General features: G+C 33.4%; 1 protein-coding gene across 2 annotated transcripts in view; it reads right to left on the bottom strand.

The window, feature by feature from the left end:
- Window positions 1–331: 331 nt before the first annotated feature.
- LanB2 (laminin subunit gamma-1) overlaps window positions 332–21,462 on the bottom strand; it is a 61,725-nt gene continuing 40,594 nt past the window's right edge. For both annotated transcript variants that reach the window (XM_089224161.1, XM_015510343.2), the window contains 21 exons: window positions 10,548–10,736; window positions 10,179–10,404; window positions 9,562–9,671; window positions 9,238–9,387; window positions 8,973–9,145; window positions 8,149–8,281; window positions 7,028–7,252; window positions 6,124–6,309; window positions 5,839–6,036; window positions 5,262–5,458; window positions 4,417–4,632; window positions 3,816–4,086; window positions 3,388–3,694; window positions 3,178–3,288; window positions 2,763–2,967; window positions 2,422–2,665; window positions 2,146–2,348; window positions 1,912–2,070; window positions 1,678–1,795; window positions 1,249–1,361; window positions 332–1,162 (listed from right to left, as the gene is read on the bottom strand). In XM_089224161.1, coding sequence (XP_089080287.1) covers window positions 1,034–1,162; window positions 1,249–1,361; window positions 1,678–1,795; window positions 1,912–2,070; window positions 2,146–2,348; window positions 2,422–2,665; window positions 2,763–2,967; window positions 3,178–3,288; window positions 3,388–3,694; window positions 3,816–4,086; window positions 4,417–4,632; window positions 5,262–5,458; window positions 5,839–6,036; window positions 6,124–6,309; window positions 7,028–7,252; window positions 8,149–8,281; window positions 8,973–9,145; window positions 9,238–9,387; window positions 9,562–9,671; window positions 10,179–10,404; window positions 10,548–10,736 — 3,863 coding nt within the window. In that variant the 3' untranslated portion in view covers window positions 332–1,033. The remainder of the gene's footprint in view (window positions 1,163–1,248; window positions 1,362–1,677; window positions 1,796–1,911; window positions 2,071–2,145; window positions 2,349–2,421; window positions 2,666–2,762; window positions 2,968–3,177; window positions 3,289–3,387; window positions 3,695–3,815; window positions 4,087–4,416; window positions 4,633–5,261; window positions 5,459–5,838; window positions 6,037–6,123; window positions 6,310–7,027; window positions 7,253–8,148; window positions 8,282–8,972; window positions 9,146–9,237; window positions 9,388–9,561; window positions 9,672–10,178; window positions 10,405–10,547; window positions 10,737–21,462) is intronic.

Genomic DNA, 21,462 nt, shown 5'->3' with positions numbered 1-21,462 from the left:
TGATTTTACATATAATAACGATGGTATTTTATAGTTTTATGTATCGTACACAATGTACACACAAATGCAGAATATTGTCTTTTTTAATTAAGTTATTAATTAAATTTTACTATGTTACCTATTCAAATAATGTCTGTGAAATTTATATTAAATTAGTAACTCCGTTGTAGTTGGCATATGTTTGTTTTTGCAGCTCAAAAAAATTTACCAGTGGAATTTATATGTCATAATTTCGACGTTTCTAAATTCGATCCAATCAAAATTCATCATAATATCTAATATTGTAGTTGCCTGAAAAAAATAAGTCATATGAAGATAACAAAAAAAAAAATTTACACATCTAATTGTTTTTATTTATTTATTTTACACTATTATAGGGAAAAAAGCTTCAATATAAGTAAGACATAGTATGTAGGATAATAAATAATAAATTGGTCTTTGGCACATTGAAATAATCTTACATAAATATTATAATATAATATATCTAAATCTACTCAAGACAGCATAATTATTATTTAAGTCTTTTGTATAGGTACATTCTTACATTTAAAAAGTTATTCTAAGACGTTAAGGGACTAAGCGGTACATTTGTGCCGCTTTGTGTTTTTGGATTTCCAAAAGTATTTGTTTGAAACTGAATATTTGTTGGTCGGTATTAATAACAAAATAACATCTATTTTTCGATAAGTCGATTGGAAATCTAATTGTTTGGTGGTTTTTTTTTTAAGTAAGTAACTAAAAGATTTCTTAACTGTTAAATTAACGTAATGAAATATGTATGCACGTAATGTTATTCTTTAAAAATAATTATTAAAAATGTGCACCCATCTCAAAATTTGGACTTGCTTACAGTATTATAAAAAAAAAAAATTCGTTTGGGTAAACAAATTGTGATGATAACATAATATTTGATTATGTTTTTGAACTTATGAACACATCGAATTGACTTAATATTCTAAAATTTGTATAATTATCTTAATATTAACGACTGTATGGTAAAACGTGAGTAATTGTCGAGGTGGATAATATTTGCTCAACGCAATTCTTCTATATTCGTTTTCTTCCAGCATCCGCTCGGAAGTGCCAGCCGTATCGCTTCAATATTTTTGACGTCGTTTGTCAATGTTTTTATGTCTTCTTTTAGTTTGTTAATTAACTGAGCCTATATAAAAAGTAACAAATAAATATTCTCATTATCAAAAATGAAATATAGTTTATTCATACGCTCCGGCGGGTTTTGCGACTTACCTGAGAAATCTTAGCGCTATTGATAGCCGCAAGTTTTTTGTCCAACTCGGCGTTCAACAGCTCCTGTTCGACTGACTCCAATCTGCTGCTGAGTAGACTCAGTTTATCAGTATCTGTCAATAAACAAACATTTCAATCAATTATTTAACGATAACGATTGAGTTTAAATTATATTTTACCCGTAGCAAAATAACAGGTTGAAGCTATCACAAAATTAATATTTAACGTTTAAGTTACCACCAAAATATCAAGAAAAAAGGACATAATTTTGACGATCGTGAATATACACGAAGAAATTTTATAATGTGAACATAATAGTTGATAAACAAAAAAATACTATTTTAAATACTATCAAAAAAGAACCGATTGTATCCGATTAAAACGGAGATTAAAAATAAAGGAACATGCACGGTAAATTATTTAACTTACCGCTGTCAGCGAGATCTAATAGTTCTTTTGATATTTTTTCGACATCCTGCAATGCTTTGTCCACCATTTTTTTGGATTCAGATGATGATGTTTTCGCTTGGCCAATTTTCGTTTTTGCCTAAAATTTACGTAATAATTCACATACAGTTTTTGTTGCAACGAGCATCATATATATTTCTTAAAAACAAAAACGATTTGGTTTTTAGCGATAGGTATAATTATAGAGGCATTTACTTCATCAATGCTTTTTTGATCCTGTTCGAATTGAGTTTCTGCGTCTTTCAAACGTTCAGCAGTGTGCTCAACTCGTTTTATCTGCCCAACACTTTCGTCAAATAACTTGTGGACCTCGGAGGCTAAATCTTCGGCAGCTTTTTTTATTTTATTCGAATCCTACATAGACAAAAAAAAAAATAATAATAATAAATTAAGCATATTGAACACATAAATGGTTCATCACGTTGGCACCTCTTTAGCTTGATCAGCGTATGTTTTTTGGGCTTCTTTGGCGCTATCTCTGGCATGTATGGCACTCAATTCGGCTCCAGCTAACGCCTGTTGGGCACCTATAGTCTTATCGTTGGCCTCTTCTATCAACTGTCTAATTTGTGAAACTTGTCCTAAGGCCTCAGTCGCATTTTTTTTGCTATCTTGCACCTGTTTGTCGAAAGCTGCAACGGAAAATTAAACCGAGCTAATGATAAACCGTTTCAACAACTAGTGTTTCGCAATGTTACACCTCACCTTGTAATGTGCTCAATGTTTGTTGCGCTTCTTCCAAAATCTTTACGCCTAATTTAACCGCTTGATCTGCTTTTTCATAAGAAGCATTTGCTTGTGCCAAAAAGTTTTCCCTGGTTCTTTGCTGCTTCTCGCCTTGAGCTAATGTGATCTCGGATTGTTGTAGCTCTTCGGCAACTTCCTTAATGAGGTTCATAATGTTTTGGTCAGTCTCTTGCATTTTTAATTCATTCTTGATTTGTTCAGCCTAGAAAACAAATTGTTTTAAAACAAAAAAAATGTTCAAATATTAGGATTCTGTTATTTTTTAAGTGATTTTTTAGTAAAAAAAATATTTATCTTACCTCTGCGTTTAAATTGGAAATATTTTGTTTCAAAAGTGTGACATTGACATCTGGTAAGTTTATAGCGTAAATATCTCGATAGATTGTCAACGAATCATTATTGACCATAGTCACCAATTCTTGTGCTTCGTTTGCTTGGTTAATGATTGTATTCAATTTATCCTTTACATAGTTGACTTCCGTATCCAAAGATTTTAATTCTTCACTAAAATACATTAACATTTATTAATGAATAATGATACATTCAAATATGCGAAATATGTATAATTTTTTAATTTAAGTTTATATAAGTGAAAAGTTATCGAATGCAATTAAGATTAAAGAGTGAAAGAGCAGGGAGAATGTGTTCAAGCTGACTAACACTTGAAAACTGGCGAAACTGTAAAATAATTTAACACTAAACTAGCATATGTACCTGATATTTTTCTGTTGATTAACAGCGTCTCTGGTAATGTTATAGGCTTCAAGTGATATATTCATTGCTTTTGCTGCAACAACTCTCATTTTTTCCATTTCTTCCTCTTTTCTAAAAATAATAATATGAATACGGTAAATATGTATAACAATTGTAATATACAGCGTTTCCCAGATTATATTTTATATGAAATACATAAGTAATACTTACGTCGCTAAAAACGTTCTCGCTTCCCTAGCAATCTCAGACATTTGGTCACTCTGTTGTCCGAGTTCGTTACTTTTTGTAACCGCCTTTAGAAGCGACGTGGCTCCTTCGGTTTCAATATACTCCAACGCTCTTTTCAATGTGTTCGCCGATTTGTCATTCATTTTTTCAATGTTCATGATGTTATTTTCAGCCTGTAAAGATTTTTCTTCAGCTATAGTAGTCCAGTTTCCTGTTTGAGCCATTAGATCTTGAATTTCCTTTATTTGGCCATGAAGAGACTCCAATTTGTCACTTGTTGGGATGTTACCTATAAAACATACGCATACATTAAACATTCAACGTCCAGGAACGTTATTGAGAAATCGCAGTTCATAAGCAACTAAAAAAAAAAAATAATAATAATCATAACAAACATGTTTTACACGTACCACCGGTAGCGAATTTAGCATTTTGTTCCAATTCGTCGACTTGCAACTGAACTTCTTTCAATTTTTGTTCGAACTTATCGTCGACTACAACAGTTGGGTTGTTATTAATGTTTTTTAACACATCTTCCAACCTTTTTAAGCTTTCACGATGCTCTTTAACCGCATCTCGAACCAAGTTATAACAGGCTGGACAGTCCACACAACCTCTTTGGCGGTCGTATTTGTTTTCTTTACACTGATCGCAACGTCTTCCCTCCACATTTTCCAAACACTAAATAAATTTTAAAAAATGAGTTAAAATTTAAAGATATTTTAAATTAAAAAATGTAAGATAACAAAAAAGACGCCATTTTTTAGTTAATATTATTTAATAATTTGTTTAGGTTAGGTAAAAAAAATTATATAGTACCTATTCTATACTTAAATTTAATATAACAAAAAAAAAAAAAAAACAATTGAGTTTGTATTTTATAAATAGATAGGCACTATACTTCATAACCTTTTTAAAAATAATTATTTACAACACAGATTATATTATAGATTGAAAATACGCTGTACAATGTTTATTTTTATATTTGTACGAATATGACTTTAAGCTCACCGGACACTGTCCATTCGCGTCGCACTGCAAAGACACGGAACCAATGGTATCGCAAGCGCACGATTTACACCCCTCAGCTGAAAATCCGTAGTGATAGGGTTCGCACGCGTCACATTTCTTTCCAGTTATGCCGGGATGACAAATACATTGACCGGTGTTAGTATCACAAGTGTTGTTGATGGAACCCACAGGATCGCACTCGCATGACTGACATCCCTACAAAACATTATTTAATGACATTAATATTATTTTACTAATCATTGACATATTATTGTTAAGAGGTAGGGCTGCACATCTCTCGTGCCCTTCTTTTATAAATTTGCCAAGTATCAACGTTGTTAAAAAGAGATATTTAGTCAGTAAATATATTCACACGAGAGCACCTAATGCGTATGCTATCTTCTCCTGTATATTTATTGTTGTATTCGACGTTGAGAGGATTGGAAACGATCGATTATTTCAACCAAAACGTCTACTAATCTGTGGTAAGTGTGGAAGCACTGGAAGCACTTATCTATTTATATTACAAGCTGTAATCATCACTTACATCAATTTGCATTAAAGGCCTTAAAGGCAGTAGTTATTGGATTCCCTTAAATTTCTTATTCTCTCACACTAGTGACGTATACAGGTGGTATATACAACACGTATAAGTTGTACGATTTATATTTTTTCAACAGTATTGGATTGCTTTAATTTTCTCTCTCTCTCCCTCTTTTTCTCTTTCCCTGCTGTTTTTGCATTCTTTTCTAGGTTTATGACAATAATTTAACGTTAAGAAAAAAATTTCGAATTCAAAAATTCTCGGTCTAAAGTTTTTTAAACGACTCGTTATCATGACTTACGTCTCCGCTAGCTATGTTGAAGTGGCCGACTTCGCACTGGTCACAGTTTACTCCGATCACGTGTGGTTTACATTGGCACTGCCCGGTCAACTGATCGCACGCCAAAGGTCCGAATCCTGTCTCGGTGGTGCCGAGATGGAAACAATCGCAAGGTTTGCAATCGCCTTTTTCGGGAGCAAGAGCGTCCCCGAAGTATCCTGAAAACAAAGGTAACAAGGAATTTAATACTTGGATAGTGTATGTTATTTATTATGTTATGACCATTGCTGAGCTTTTGACATAAAGCAATGCCATTTGACTATAATATAATATAGTAGTGCATAATATTCATATAATAATAAATTGTAAAATATGTTCTGTTTTGCTTGTTGTACGAATTAATATTTAAAGATGTTACACACTACCTTCAAATATTTTTACCTATTTTGTCGATTTTTAGAGTATATAAAAACGTGGGTTTTCAACAATAGACCATTATTTGTGTACAGCCATGATTGGAATTTATAAATCAGTATACATTAATCACATACAAAATATTATGAACTATTATTTTACACGGAATTGTACGACCATTTACCTGGTAGACATTGGTCACACTGCGCTCCACCCGTGTTATAGATGCACTTCAGACATTCGCCAGTTGTCCGATTGCAGTTACCAATTCCGTTTGGATCGACATTCGAATTGCAGTCGCACGATTTGCAAATGCTGATCGGTCCGTTCTTTCCGGTCGGGTCACCGAAATAGCCGTCACTACAGATGTCACATCTGGGGCCTGTGGAAAATCGTGACAGTTAAAATCTCGAAATACTTGAACGAGACACTGTGGCTCCAAGCGTTCGTGATTGCACCGCATGTTTACCTCCATATCCCTTAGGACATTCCAAACAAATGACCGTGTCTTCTCCAATCAAAACGCAACTTCCCTGGTTGGGGCACGGACACAGTTTACAATCGAGCGCGGTACCCTGCATTGCGTTACCGTAGTATCCTTTTGCACACCTGTCGCAGTTTTCACCCGCTGTGTTGTGCTGACAAATGCACCGACCTGCGGGTATTACATTTTGTTCATTTTATTAATATATTGTCATTTATTGTTATAATATGATCATTTGTTTGCAAAACTTATAGGTATGTAGGTCGGTAATAAAAAACGTGAGCACGTAATAATAATATTATCTTTGTATAAATAAAGGCAGTAAAAGTGCCTACCGATAAACACAATTATTTTGAAAATGATTTAAAACGCGTATTTGAATGTACTGGGTAAAAATATTTACTGGGTATTTATAGACGATAAAAATACATTAATGACTATTATTTAAAATAAATTTCCATATTTTGCATACAAATTATAATTTATTATTTGTTACCCATACATAATATTTGAATGTAATAATTATAATAATTTCCACTCTGACATACTATTATACATATAAATACGAATAAAAGTTCTGGAAAATTTACAACATTTTATTTTCATAATGTTTAAATTGTATAGTTTCACCCAAACGTACGCATCTAACTCTAATTTTTATTTTTATTTTTTTTGTGTTAATAATACTAAATAAATTATCCGTAAAAATAAAAAAGTATTTAAGTAGGTAGGTGGTAGGTGCAAATACTATTGAAAAAGTACTCAAAGCACGTACTACTACTCAAGTACCTTACAAGACTGTAGTTAGATACCTATACCTATATAATATTTAATAATGTTGTAATTCATAATAATACTATTATAAAGGTACAAATAAAATCGTTGTTACCTGTATCGGCGTCGCAGATGGAGGCATGACCGTGACAGTTACACGGGACGCACGGTGAGAAAGGACCACCGCTGGTAGGTTCGTGTCGAGAACCAGGTGCGCACGACTCACAGAATTGTCCAATGTATCCTTCGGGACAAGTACACATCTCGACCCAGTTGGCCGGCAACCCTGGAGCGCCGCGCCGGGCAGTCTGCAATGAAACATCGTCCAGAAATCCGACGCCTGTTCGAAAACCATAAATAATATTATATACCTACAAGATGATTCACAAAACATATTGTGCTCGATATGCAAATTTGTTTTCGTACTATGATGAATTTATTCAAAATCTGATTTTTGGAAATTTTAAATATACTTAAACGCCATACTTTAAAGTTATTATTGACATTTTAGTATTACGTAACGAGTATTATATGATGAATGATAATACAAATTTCTGTTCTTCAATAGGTAAGTGAGAACCCCCTTTTTTTACAGTAAATTATTTAGTGAAGATTTTTTTCAAAACTCCGATGTAAGTATCCAATTAAAAATCTAAACGATAGTAGTTCTCCGCAGTTATTAAAATGTTTATACTAAGGATAATATAATGCTTAAAAATACAGTCTTACAAAACTACGAAATCTAGACAGTATATCTATTTTAATTGGGTCGTTTTTACAAATTATAAATGTTAATAAATTAATATAAATTGTTAAAATTGTCGAATCATCACATTCTCCATAATACTGTCTTCCAAACCTTTTATTATAATATGGAACTATTGGACCTATTATATATCCTTTGGAGGTATACAAAGTTAAGCAAATCAAAAACCATTCATTCGAGTTTTGATTTTAATACGTCAAAATGTTCAAAAAAAAATATCTGCTTAATAATTTACATTAAAAGAAGGGATTTTTGTAAAACATACATTTTATCTCCATTCTCCATAACAAACTCATTAAGTCAAAAAAAAAAGATTCAGAAACGCGAAAGCATTGTCTTTAGTATTTAAGAAATTCCAAAGTTAAGACTTCGAATAACTGCACTTTTGAAGAAAAAAGTGGTCCCCTTGAAAACTATATGCATATCGCGTGTATTGCATGAGTGTATTTGCTTGTCAGAAGTGTACGTACCTCTATCGGAATATGTTCCTCGTATTTTGATGGCTGTCAGATTCGACAAAACGCTGAAGAAATCACGTGCAGACAGCCTGGGCTGCCATCCGTAGTCCGGGTTCTCGTGAAGGCGGAATTTGTACATTTTCGGCTATAAGTAGGAGGAATAAATGACAATACCGTTAAGTTGATAATTTATTATAGATGACCAATAGTTGCGCTAAAAATGATCTTTTTGTATACCGATTGCGCGTTCGGCCATTGACTGATCAATATAATAAAATTGCATTAATCAATAATAGTTATGAGTCATTTGCAAATGATGAATATACAATATCAGCTTTAGTTACTTTACTTCAATAAAATAAAAACACATAATAGGTAGTGTATTTAAAAAATAAATGAAAACTAGATTTCGCCTTTCGACGATCACCGCTGCGATATTTTGGTTTTATTAAAATTACGTTTTATAAAAGCTCTATACTGCAGTAGACTGCAAATCAACTATAAATAACATTTTAAACGTAAAAATACTATTTATTATCGAAAACTAAAAATATTTGACCAGTCACTTGGTAACCCATTGAGTTCAATATATTATGAGTTTTTAATTTTCAATTATTTTAATAATCAATATGATTCAATGTCACAGAATTTGACAAAAACATATTTTTCGTGCCTGAAAGTAAAATTAAAAGGTAAGCTCCGATATATTGACCGTATAAAATATAAGCAGCGTAATTGGTACACTGATCCTAGTACAGTAGAAACTAGAAGGTACATTTTATTTCATTTTAAGCACAAATACTCTAAAACATAACGACTGACAAGACGTCGTTTACCGTGTCGGAAGGCAATGGGTTTCCTTGTCCGAATATCGCTTGGGTGACGCGAAGACCGGCACCGCCCTCCAGAATGATGTCGTAGATTGTCGGATCGGGACTGTTTTCACCGATGCTGAGTTTGAAGGTCAAATCGTGGTTGTAACTGGAACGCTGGTCCCCGAGGAACTTGTCTATAGATGAATCATAATATATTTGGGAGATTATAGATCCGCGAAGAGCATAGGGTAGGTAGATGAATTTTTAATAATGGTCAACCACTTACCCGGTGCCAATAAGTAAACGGCGTCCTTCGACGGCGAGGAAATCTCCAACGACTGTTTGAAAGGACTGTGGACCGGCAAAACCGTTCTACCAAAGATGTCCGAACCGTTCCATCGCTCGTTGCCCCGGACGAATACGCTCTCGACGGAAACTTAAAACACGTGTAAATATACAGATGACGCGGTGAAGGTACAGACACTCCACGTGAATGAATAACAAAAATTTTATTGTACGCTTAGAGCGTAGTTAAGTATTGTACAATGACGATATAAAAAAAAAAATAATAATAATAAATAAAACAATAATATGTTATTATACTAGGTACCTCTGGAATAACCTGGAGCGGACTGGCACACCGAAGAATGTCCATAGCAGAAACAAGGCGTACAACCAAATAAATTGTCTTCGTCCAAGTTGAAGAAACCTGGTTTACATCTGTGCAATAAAATAACGATATATTGTTTTATCGATTGCAAAAATAAAAATAAAATTAATAAATATAACATGCATATCCAAACGCGTAATTGTGTTTTATTATTTTCCCCATTACTATATTATGTATACCTATACCTAGGTGTATACGATAAATCAAAAGAGTAATATATATTTCTTTATGATACATAATCCTAACAATAATAAAAGGTTTTAGACGTTTTAGTACATATCTTGTATGTTATTGAATACGATCGACGAGTGACTTATGAATTTTACATTGCAGTGGATAATGAGTCTAAATAAAGGGAGAAATGTTTTCAGGCCAATCATAGTGTTTCTATACTATAGCGACGGGGAAGAAGAACCGTGAAAAGTGCACTAAAAAACAATCGAATTTAAAACGATAGTAACAATAATAATATCATTGTAATAATATTACTGATGGGATTTTTTTCGTCGTGCGACAGACAGGTGTGTCGAATGAAATGACGTGCGTTGCACACTCACTTGTTGCATTGAATGCCCTCAACGTTCTCTTTGCAAATGCAATTTCCGTTTTCAGCCTCACACCTCGGCTCGTTGTCCAGACTACCGGCCACGGTACACCCGCACGGTTTACATCCAGTAGGTCCGAAATCAAAGTGGTTCTCGGCGCACCGATCGCATTTGTCGCCTGCCACGCCTGCACGACATTGACACTTGCCTTCGGAGTTGCACTGCAACGACCACGACCCTGCAGTACAACGAGAATCATCATCGGTAAGTGAAAATACAAACAAAATAAATCTAAAAACTCTCAGGAAAACCAGTAAAACGTCCGAGAGAACCGTACGTATAATAGTAAAACGTCCGTCGGTCGACGCACTCTACACTCACCGATTTCGTCGCACTCGCACGGCGAACAATGCGATTCGCCCTTCTTCTGGTAGTAGTTCTCCCTGCACCGCTCACAGTTTGCTCCGTCCCGGTTGCCGGCGCAGTCTAGACAGTGTCCTCCGTGTCCGGTCCGGTCGTACAGCTCTTTGTCGAAGAAGCACCGGTGAGAAAACTCGTTGCAATTGCATTCTGAAAACGGTATATAAAAAAAAATCCGGTGAATTATTATTATTATTACACTTTTATTGGAGTTTCACATGACTTTTCGAGCCATGAATATCGATGGCGGGTGAAATAGGGGGGGGGGGGGGGGGTGTTGTAGTATCACGAGAGTACGTCATAGGCCCACGATGCTGCAGTATACTCGCGAGGTAAAGATACGGAATAATACGTTTACGCATCAATATAAATCCAACCACGCGGACCGAACTCTCGATTTTTTAATCAACCAGGAAATCGTTTTTCAAAACAATTTTACATTATAGTTAAGATCGTCAGTATGTATTAGATTGAAAATTATTCTGGATATATTTTACGCAACAAACATTTATACAGTACAATTTAATAATAATACAAATAATATACTCAGTCGTTTAATAATTATAAATAACAATTAATTGATAATGGTCGAAATATTGAGAGCACTATTTGTTATTAAAAAAAGTTGTCAAAATATATGTGTTGATTTTATTTCAGGTTTTATCACAACGACACGTCATTATTGTAATACATGCCTCGCGGCACACCGTGCAGACGTAGTTTGGTCGTAAAAAACATATTTAAGTTAACGAATATTTTTATGAACTATAATAAATACAAATATACGTATAAAAATAATATCGATAGTCGAGACACCTATGGACTTGGACCACAAAACATTGTTTGCGAAACACTATATAGATTATGAAATGTTGAAATCTCTGGACGATAATATTGTAGATAGAGAGAGAGGGAGAAAGAAAAACAATAATCAACCGAAATGGTTGTTATAACACTGAATGGGATGGAACCGTCGGAATGAAGAGAAATAAAACGAAATCGGTCGGCGTTTTAAATTTTACAAAAGGATGATGACTACCGTAATGCGCCAGTCGTAAATATAAACCAGTTCTGGGTGGTAATGTCAACCAGATTCGCAAACTATTTAACTGCACGCATAGACATAATATATCATTCGTTATACATAGGTGTGTTGCCGTGTTGGTGTGCATATATATAAATATATATAATACTAAACAACAAAAATTTAGGTTATTAATGTATGGGATATACTCGTAAAATGTTCGTGTGGGAACGTGAACGAAAATTCTTTTTTTTTTTAAAAAAACCCGCGTGCTGTATAAAACAAAAAAGTGGACAAAAAAAATAATTAAGTCTCAAAATTAGAATATTAATATTGAATTCTTTTAATCAGAATGTTATATGATAATAATTATGTTACCTATACATGGTTATATTATGATTATCCTATTTGGCACAATTTTATAATTAGTAAATAAATAATAATTACATATGATAATAAATTATATTGTGGATTATAAAATAATTCAAAATTATGATAAAATATTTATTAAAAGTTGATATATTGTCACACGAACTTCGATAGTGAAAGACGTAGGTATACTATAGATTAGCGTAGAACTAACGTGAAAACTGTGTATGGCTATAAATACTCACTAGGTGTATACATTTTCAGCTAAAACACGCCCGGCGTGTTAACGAAATCGTGTTTAGTCGGAAATATCTTTAAAAAATCGATCCGATAAAAAATTATAGGTACATAATGTTGGGAACGAAAACGTTTCACTAATTAGTAACCAATATATAATAATTTGGAGTTTTTAGTTTAGAACTACCCAACGACCCAAGATCGGTTGTTAACTAAACGGTGTCTACGTCAACTAAGTGGTTATATATATCTATATCTATATCTATATCTATATCTATCTGAATTATTTTAAATTCCAAATATCAAAGTTATTACGAATTTACCACTAGGTAATTAACAACTAATATAATTCTGAAATTATTCATCAATGGCAAATTCTATATTATTTTCATTTTAATTTTCAAATATATATGTGCAGTTTTTAACAACTAATATATTTTAATTTCATAATTGAATATGTTTTTTTAATGCAACAACTTCACTGCCCTATTAATTATTATCTATTGATATCATTGTATATGTTAGATTTTTAAGTTATAGGGGTATTATCAAAGTCAGTGACTTCTCTCCTAAAATAATATCATTTTACACCACCTCTCTCTTATTTCGCTCCTGCCTAAATTTTTTATTTGTCACCCGAAATTCCAACAAAATTATTGTTAATTTTTAATGTATTATCTACTACTACATTTCCGGTAAAATACTTTTAATTTACGTATATGCTCATTACTACATTTTTGTGATTATTTTCTATTGCATTTTTTATTTCTAATTAATAAGTATATTACTTTAAGTGAATAAATCGATAAATAATATAATACCTACAATAACAAGCTCGTAGTCTTCGAATACCAACGCGATCGCTATTGGTCGCCTGTCAATTAATGACTTTTGTCGAGCTAATAGGTGCGAAAAAAAAGCGATATTCTGTTTGCTAATGATCCGCGTGTAATGTGTCCATATATATATTATATACGACACTCGGCAGTGTTATTAACTTTCACACGGTCACCCGCCGCGCCGCAACTCACAACAAATGCACACTACCTATCTTCTTTTATGTTTTTCACTGCTATTTTATTATTATTATTATTTCGACTCGTAACTACTACGAATGTACACGACGCGCGACGACACCGTTAGGAGAAAAAAAATCATTGTTTAAGTAACCGAACCGTAAAACATTATCGATCCCTATAGGTACAACATACCTAATTTGATAATAATAATGGTAATATAACATCGTACTTACGGAGTGTTATAATACGTTCAATATAATATTATACACATACAGAATGATTCACCGGACGTGTTCAAACCGATTATTTGTTTAAATAGTTTGTTGATTAGTTCGAATTCTGAATTGAATAATTTTTTTAAGCATACAAGTGTCCCATGGACATCTGACATTCTAACAAATGAAACAACTTTTGTTCTAATCAGGCTTCTGCCCCTCCCTTGGCTTTTTTATGGGTTAATTATCATAATCACTATATGCTATGTAGTATAAAATATCACAAAATATTTTTTTTAAATAAAAACATTTTTTGAAACGATGAGTAATCCGCGATTACCATCACGCGCACCCGACCTCCTGGACAGCACTATCTACTAGTTAACTTTGTAGGTAAGTAGTAATAAACTTGTATGCATTAGTAACTATCTCAACTATTTGGATCGATCTACTTTTATTTGTAACCTTAAAATCATTATCATCATTGGTGCTCCCGAGCTACGGTTTAAATATATTCAAAAGAATCTAACTTCTTCCCTGAATATAGGTATTTAACTGTTCATTACCAATCACGTTACATATTTGGACACTTATTTAATTTTTTTTAATTTTATATTATTTTATTATAAATTAAATTATTTATTTTAGTCGACAAATGTTATGTGGATCTTTGTCATCGGTTTTTGATGCACTGTTTCGACTTATATATTATGTGAATATTAGTAGAATCTCGTGATTTCACTGGTATCATTGACTATAAATACTAAAATACTATTATACTAGTCAATCAATTTTTTTTTTTTTTTTTTTTCATAACCTACCATAACTGTAAGTCTGTAACTAATGGCCATAGTTGCCGAGTTTATTGGATGATCAATAAAAAATATATATATAATATAATATAATTATATAATATTATTTGTGTTGCTATACTAATTGACGGAAAAAATAATATTGATTTGTTTTAATGATATTTAAATAACCGATTACAACAAACAATTGAGAACAAATAGTTGACCTACCAAATGGTTTGGTAGTTTTTTATTTATTTTATAGAAGCTACAAACATTTAATTTTATAAATAACCTAAACTTATCAAGTCAATGATTACATTTTATTTATATAAAAAAAATGCATTTGTTAAGATAAAGTTGCACGTTACTTGATTAAAATTAATACCGTAAGATTAAGTTCCAACACTTCCGACTATACACATAATTCATAATTTAATTTTTACATTCCATACCTATATGATAGAACTCGTCAAAAACAATATAGTACTTTATCACCAATCAGATAATAAAACAAAAATTTAAAAATGTAAATACCTTGCCCTCCCCTTGACAAATTCCTGCGGACGCCCTTGCTTGTATGTAGATCGTCGGACAGCAGTACAGCACCTAACCTAAACTATATACTCACGGAGTATTATGATGACAATACGGGATGGCACGCGAGAAAACGCGTATAATATAATGTATGACAATTCGATTGGGTCTTTAGTATAATATAATACGTCGTACAACACAAAGAAAAACACTTTAGTTCGGACCGCAATCTCTCCCGAATAGGTAAATCTCCGGTGCTGCGTAAACAATCACACCTCTGAAATCGCTTTTCGTATTACACAGCGGTGGGTATAGGTACACTGGTGCTGCACAGGACGGGCAAACGATCTACGTCGTCGTAATACTTTATAGGTATATATTTATATATTTACACGGGGAGACGCGCATTGTGGGTACACGGACCACTCGAACTGCGGGTAGGCAACAGTTGAGATTTGAGATATTATAATATAATATTATTAGGTATCATCATCCGATTGTGGAAGACCTCATACACGCCCGCTGCACGCGATCGTCGTTTATCCAACATTATTTTTCTATCATTGTCGGTATATGAGACGCCATACATTAATATTATAGGTACCTACTACAATATTAATTAACCGTTAATTATTATTATTGTTTGTTAATTGATAGTATTTAAAACGAGCATACGCCTTTTTCACGCATAGTTTTATGCCATGACTCGTGCATTATAATAATGCGTTTCAACATATGCAAGTGCATTGAAACGAAACGTCTAAGACTGATAACTGATATCTGCTATAACTATTAACCGAACATCACGAGCCCAGTGTTTGATTTAAACAATTTTGTCGCTTTTAACAGTCTACGCAGCAGGTCCGCGGGGTGCGCACACCAACGGTTCGGTGTGTATACTACGATCTTGAGTGTGTGTGTGTGTGCGCGCGCGCGTCCGTTCGTAGAAAGTCGATAATGATTTATTGCAGCACGAAGTGCAACGGCAGAAATGTGCACACTGCACTGCAGCAGACTCGCTGAACTCTGCCGATAGTGCGCGCGTCGCCGACAAATACCTCATTAGAGGTCCTTGTGTCCAGCGTGCTCTTAAAAAAAAAAATATACACATATATAAACAAATAAAATAAAAAAACTGGCAGCTCCCGTTCTACTGTCGATATATACGTAGGTTCGACGAACCACTACTGCACGATGTATAACGAGGTACACATCGCAATTATACACACACGGCACACTATATTATGTTATATTATTATTACTATTATACGGGGTACCTATATATGTATATGGTGATGACGATAGTAAATAATAATAAATTAATAATATCATATTATATGTGTACGATACGCAACACGCGATTTACGCAGACCATTATAAGTCATTATGGTGAATGTGTGTGTGTGTGTATTAACGATTTTCATTAATCGATCGCACCGTAAATCTGTCGTAAATATCGTCGCGAAACCCCCGATAAAGCAGGCGTATACGTATAGGTAGTTTCGGGTACCTATATTAGGCAAAAATTTAGTGCAAAATATATGATATTATTATTATCGCATATTACTATCAGCGGCGGCGACGTCGAAGATTGGATGAGTTCCCAGCGGGGGTAAACATAGAAAATTATTACAAGCGTAAAAAATTAAATACGATATCGACACACGAAAACCCGTTCGGGTCATATACATAAGTAATATACCTATTGCATTATATTATTATTATCTCATCGAGCATTAGGTAAGTAGGTATATATCATATTATGGTCAAACCGTAAAAACCGTTTTACGCATCGTCGTTAAATATCATCCGAGTGAAAAATTCAGTGCTCCCGATGGAAATCATATAGAACGAAAAAAACACGCTCGCTAGCGTATATACAGATGACTACCACCAGTATACTTGGGGCATTCCGGCATTCAAACGTCTTTTCCAAATATGGCGCCGCCTGATGCAACGGCATATTTCTCTTATATGCCATAACAATAATAATAATAATATAATAATATAATCGGTAACTACGTGCGCGCATGTACATATTATCAGGCACATCAATAACAGATTACGGTTTTCGCCAAACGCATAGTAATATAAGGTCTATATAACTATTCACAGGCACGTCGTAATGATGTCGATGGGTCAGTCGGCCCGGCACCCCGTGATCGACGTCATTTTTAACTCGAACATTTTCGGAAAACTACTGCTCGACGGTAGAATAATACTGAATACAAATCCAGTTAGATGTTATATAAAGAGTCGTAACCCTGCAACAGACGTCATCACCACCGAAATGTATGTGTCAGTTGTTACTTAAGTACAAATCGAATAGTACAAAATTTGAATTTCTGTTCACAAACCTGTTAACTATATTGTGTTCGCGTCATCATATCATACAAAAGAACTCTGAGGTGAACATATTGATTTTGAGTTGCCATCTCAGCACACCTCTCTTGTTGGCTACATTTTTTTTCTCCAAAGATAATTTGCAAATTATATTAGACAATCTTATTATATCTAGAATCGTTACTATAATTTTAATCAATCATCTTGAAAAATTCGATAATTATTTAAGCACGAACTGTATTGCCAACAGTAATTTGCACTTCAGTCAGCAAAGTACGCGCATCGGTCCATATAGGCGTACCGTAACATGGTGTACAGCCGTACAGGGTGTTGTTAAAAATGCATGTTATGAATTAATTTGTATGCAATGGAACAGTTTTTTCGCTGTTATTTTTTTTTTTTTTTTACACACTTTTTATTATAATAATAACACGTGGAAGCTTCGCATAGGTGCAAATAGGAGCAGGCTTAGGGGGTATTAACACAAACAATTTTAAAATTAGCACCCTCAAATAATGTTAGTGTTTATGTAATTAAGATTTCTCCTTACAAAAAAAAAAAAAAAACTAATATGAGAAAATGCCTAACTTAAACACCCGTTTTTTTTTATTGAAATCGCGTCCATAAAGCTTCGGCCTTTTTATTACAAACACGAAATCGGAACACGTCTGGTGCACAACGCTCCTATAACGTCTCCATCGCATGTACCTATACATAAATTTCTGGCTTTGCGGAATTTCTCTGTCGAACAAACCGGACATCGATTGCAGCCATAGGGTTGAAGCGATATAGGCACCTGGACATATATAATATATATATATATATATATATAAACGTACATTATATATATAATAACACGATACGCGACCATGCGAGCTGTCTGCCGAGAAAATTGTATATGTACGCTTATATATTTTATGTACTCGGCGCACACGAAAACATTATATTATGTTAAACCTAATATGTTATACAACGTTTGCGCGGGTCAAACGAGTCGACCGTTATTCAAATGTTTCACACATAATAATATAATATGGGCGGCCACCGATGATTTGAACCATCGTCGGTATATACCTACATTACGTTTTGATGTACAATAAAACACGAGTGATATATTATTATTATATTATCATCACCGTCGTCGTCATTGTATAACGGCACATTGTTGTATATATTAATATTATGTTTGTAAAGACCACCGAGTTTCTCTCTCCCTCGTCGGGAACGATGGATCGGATATTCTTCGAGTTCAATTAACACCACCGGAATCGAAAGAAGAAAAAACGGTAATTACTGTACAATATTAACATTTTGGGTGGTCCGAGACTACGGTGGCGGCGTCAGCGATTCGTGAAACGAGACCATACGAAGCAAAACGAAGTCGTCGTCATGACTTTGTTTCTTATGAATATATAGGTATATGTAGATTTGACGAACCACGAACGATTGCAAAGGACGTGACAGGCTAAAAAAAATAACGACTACTTAAAAATCATCATAGCCAATATTAAAAAATTCGGATATGTGATTTATATATTTATACCAATGGATTCGTGTTTTCGGGACATGACATGAATCCGTGTGTTATTATCTTTAAGGTCACAACGACATATTATTATGATTATGTTGACTGTGGAAAATCAAAATGTCGTCATCATGGCATATCTAAGGTCGTTTGTCATCTTGGCCCGTTTGAAATGCAAATATTACTATATCAAGACGAATATCCGAATCTTTACCAAAAAATATGTATTTTAGAAAAAAATCGTGGTCTAAATATAACAGTTATATTCTCAGACATCATGTGGCCTATCTAAAATTGCATTACCTATTACATTATCGACGAGGACATATTATTCTCATAAATTAGAAAATTTTAGTAGGGACACGATTAATGATATTAGCTGTTTATAGGGATACTGACTTTCAACAGCCCTAACAATGAAATAATTTTCTTTTGTTCCTCTTAAAAAGTCGGGAAAATAAAGAAAACGAGCTACGATGGTTCTCGAACAACGATAATAATAATATTATCTACGATGAAACTGAGAGACTGCATCAGTACGATGTGGCGCGTGACTGACGACTGTATATTATACGCAGCATCAGAGTTTAGTCTTAAAATTTAAAGCGTTACTTTAGATTTACATAATTCTAATATAACTCATAGGAGAAATGAGTGTACGCGTAAAGGAGATAAAAAAAATGTTAAAACAAGAAACAAAGCAGCGGTTGCGGATCGTGAGAAACACTCGTATAATGGATAACGTGAGATGACGTTGTCTCAGATAATGTTATGTATGTATAAATACTGGCTTGTGGAAAGGAAAAAAAGGCACATAGAACGTACACGACGGCGACAGCGTGGCACCTATCTTGTCCGCGGACCAGTTTTAAGTGAGTTATATTAATATTATTATGTGCGCGGGAGTCGGTGGCGTTGACGGTTTTAAAATAACATAAATAAATTGTGATAAAAGACAAAATAAAAAAAAAACAATCACTTGGCATTATAGGATGTGCCAAACGTCCCATGTTTATGCCTTAAATTGTTAAGTGTCTGTAGACCGTGCTACACGTCAACGTATTATTTTTTAATGCGTTTAATCTATTTAACTATTTCAATTTAATATTATGGCATAAAATATGTCGTATAAATAACTGTCGAAATAACCATGAAGGCACGAATAAAAATATTGTTTTATTTATTTAGCAGTATAGTATTATTTACATTTTGTAGGTATATTTCATATTGTTATTATTAGGATGATGTTATATATCATTGCAGGGGGATGAGCAAGCAGGAAACATTTTCCCTCCTAGAAAATAATAAAGCATATGCACAAAAAATGTATGTGGACAGAATTTATATTCCACACTTGATACCATGGAATTGTGCTAACACTCATCATTTTCAAGAAATACCAACCTATACTATGTTTATGCTATAAATGAATTTAGAATCTAGTTTCAAAAACCTACTACAAACTGCTTGATTCGAAATCTGCTTGAAAGATTTAAGGTTTTAAGACAATTAATATAAAACACCTTTATTTATTCAAATCGATCTGTGGAAAATTCGGTTGTATATTATAATATAGTTTTCAGTCTATGATAAAGATTCAATTATCATAAGAACCTACCTGATAACATTTATATGCAATGCATCTTCTGTATCAATGTTTCAGCGATGTTTTATTGAAACATGTAATGCTAGTTGCAAATGATGAGTATAAAAACATTGATGCAAAACTTAGTCACCTGTTTTTGCTGACATTCAGTAAACAGTATATTATGAAATGTGTTCATTTATCCCTTGGAGACATATTCCTACAATATAAGTACCTACTGTATACCTACATATTTCGCGATTATAATACTATCATACAAGTACGATTAATTAATTTTTATTTTCAAAAATAAAATAGCAAGTTACGATGTATATACATACCATCATGTAAAAAAGCAATCACGTGAAATCGTCTGGGGTGAATTTATGACGCCGCCCTTAAATTTCTGGCAAGTGCCGCCCACATAATATATTTCACAATGATTTACGGGTGGGTACACCCATGCTGGGCCTGCGATACAATAATTGTGTACGCGTGTGTCCGCGAGTTTATATATCGTTGTGCGATCATAACGTTGCCGAGGCGAAAACGGCTATGCTGCGGAGGAGATAGGTATTATTTTTATTATATTATTAATATATGTATAGGATCACCGCCGCGCACGACGTCGCGAGAACCTTAACCGATATCGACACGATATATTATTATTATTAGAGACATATCAACGGTATACAAACTCGTATAGTACAAGTAAACATATAACACGTGTATAATATGTATACATAGTGATTCAACGAACATGCTCACTCCCAGTGTATTTCCCGTTAATTATGAATTAATCCAAATCTTGACGTTTGGAATTTTCAATTAGACAGTGTATATTAATTAGGTAAATATAACTTATATTTTAAGTTTATATTTTCAAATAGGTACTTCAGCTTTATAACTGAATATTATTTAGAGTGTGACTGACTGTAGCCGATATCAATTTATTTGTTTCGAATGAGAATCGTTATTTTTTCAGTACATTTTCGAACAGATGACATTTTTGAAAATGATAATGGTAATAATAAAGGTACCTATTGGTACCTCGAAATTGGTACGTGTAGTTTTTAAGTTGTTTAACTTTGTAGTGTTCTATCTATTAAAAATAATGTAGGTTCATGATAGTGAATTATTGTGGATTTTAGTCATTAAATATTAATCAATAAACATTTTATGATATGTACAAATATTGTCCTATTATAGTAAATACTTGATCAAAAATTAC

Source organism: Diuraphis noxia, unplaced genomic scaffold (assembly GCF_037042655.1).
Source record: "Diuraphis noxia isolate RWA-SAM2 unplaced genomic scaffold, SU_Dnox_SAM2 contig0003, whole genome shotgun sequence".
NCBI lineage: Eukaryota > Metazoa > Arthropoda > Insecta > Hemiptera > Aphididae > Diuraphis > Diuraphis noxia.
This window is presented reverse-complemented; position numbering and strand designations above follow the sequence as displayed.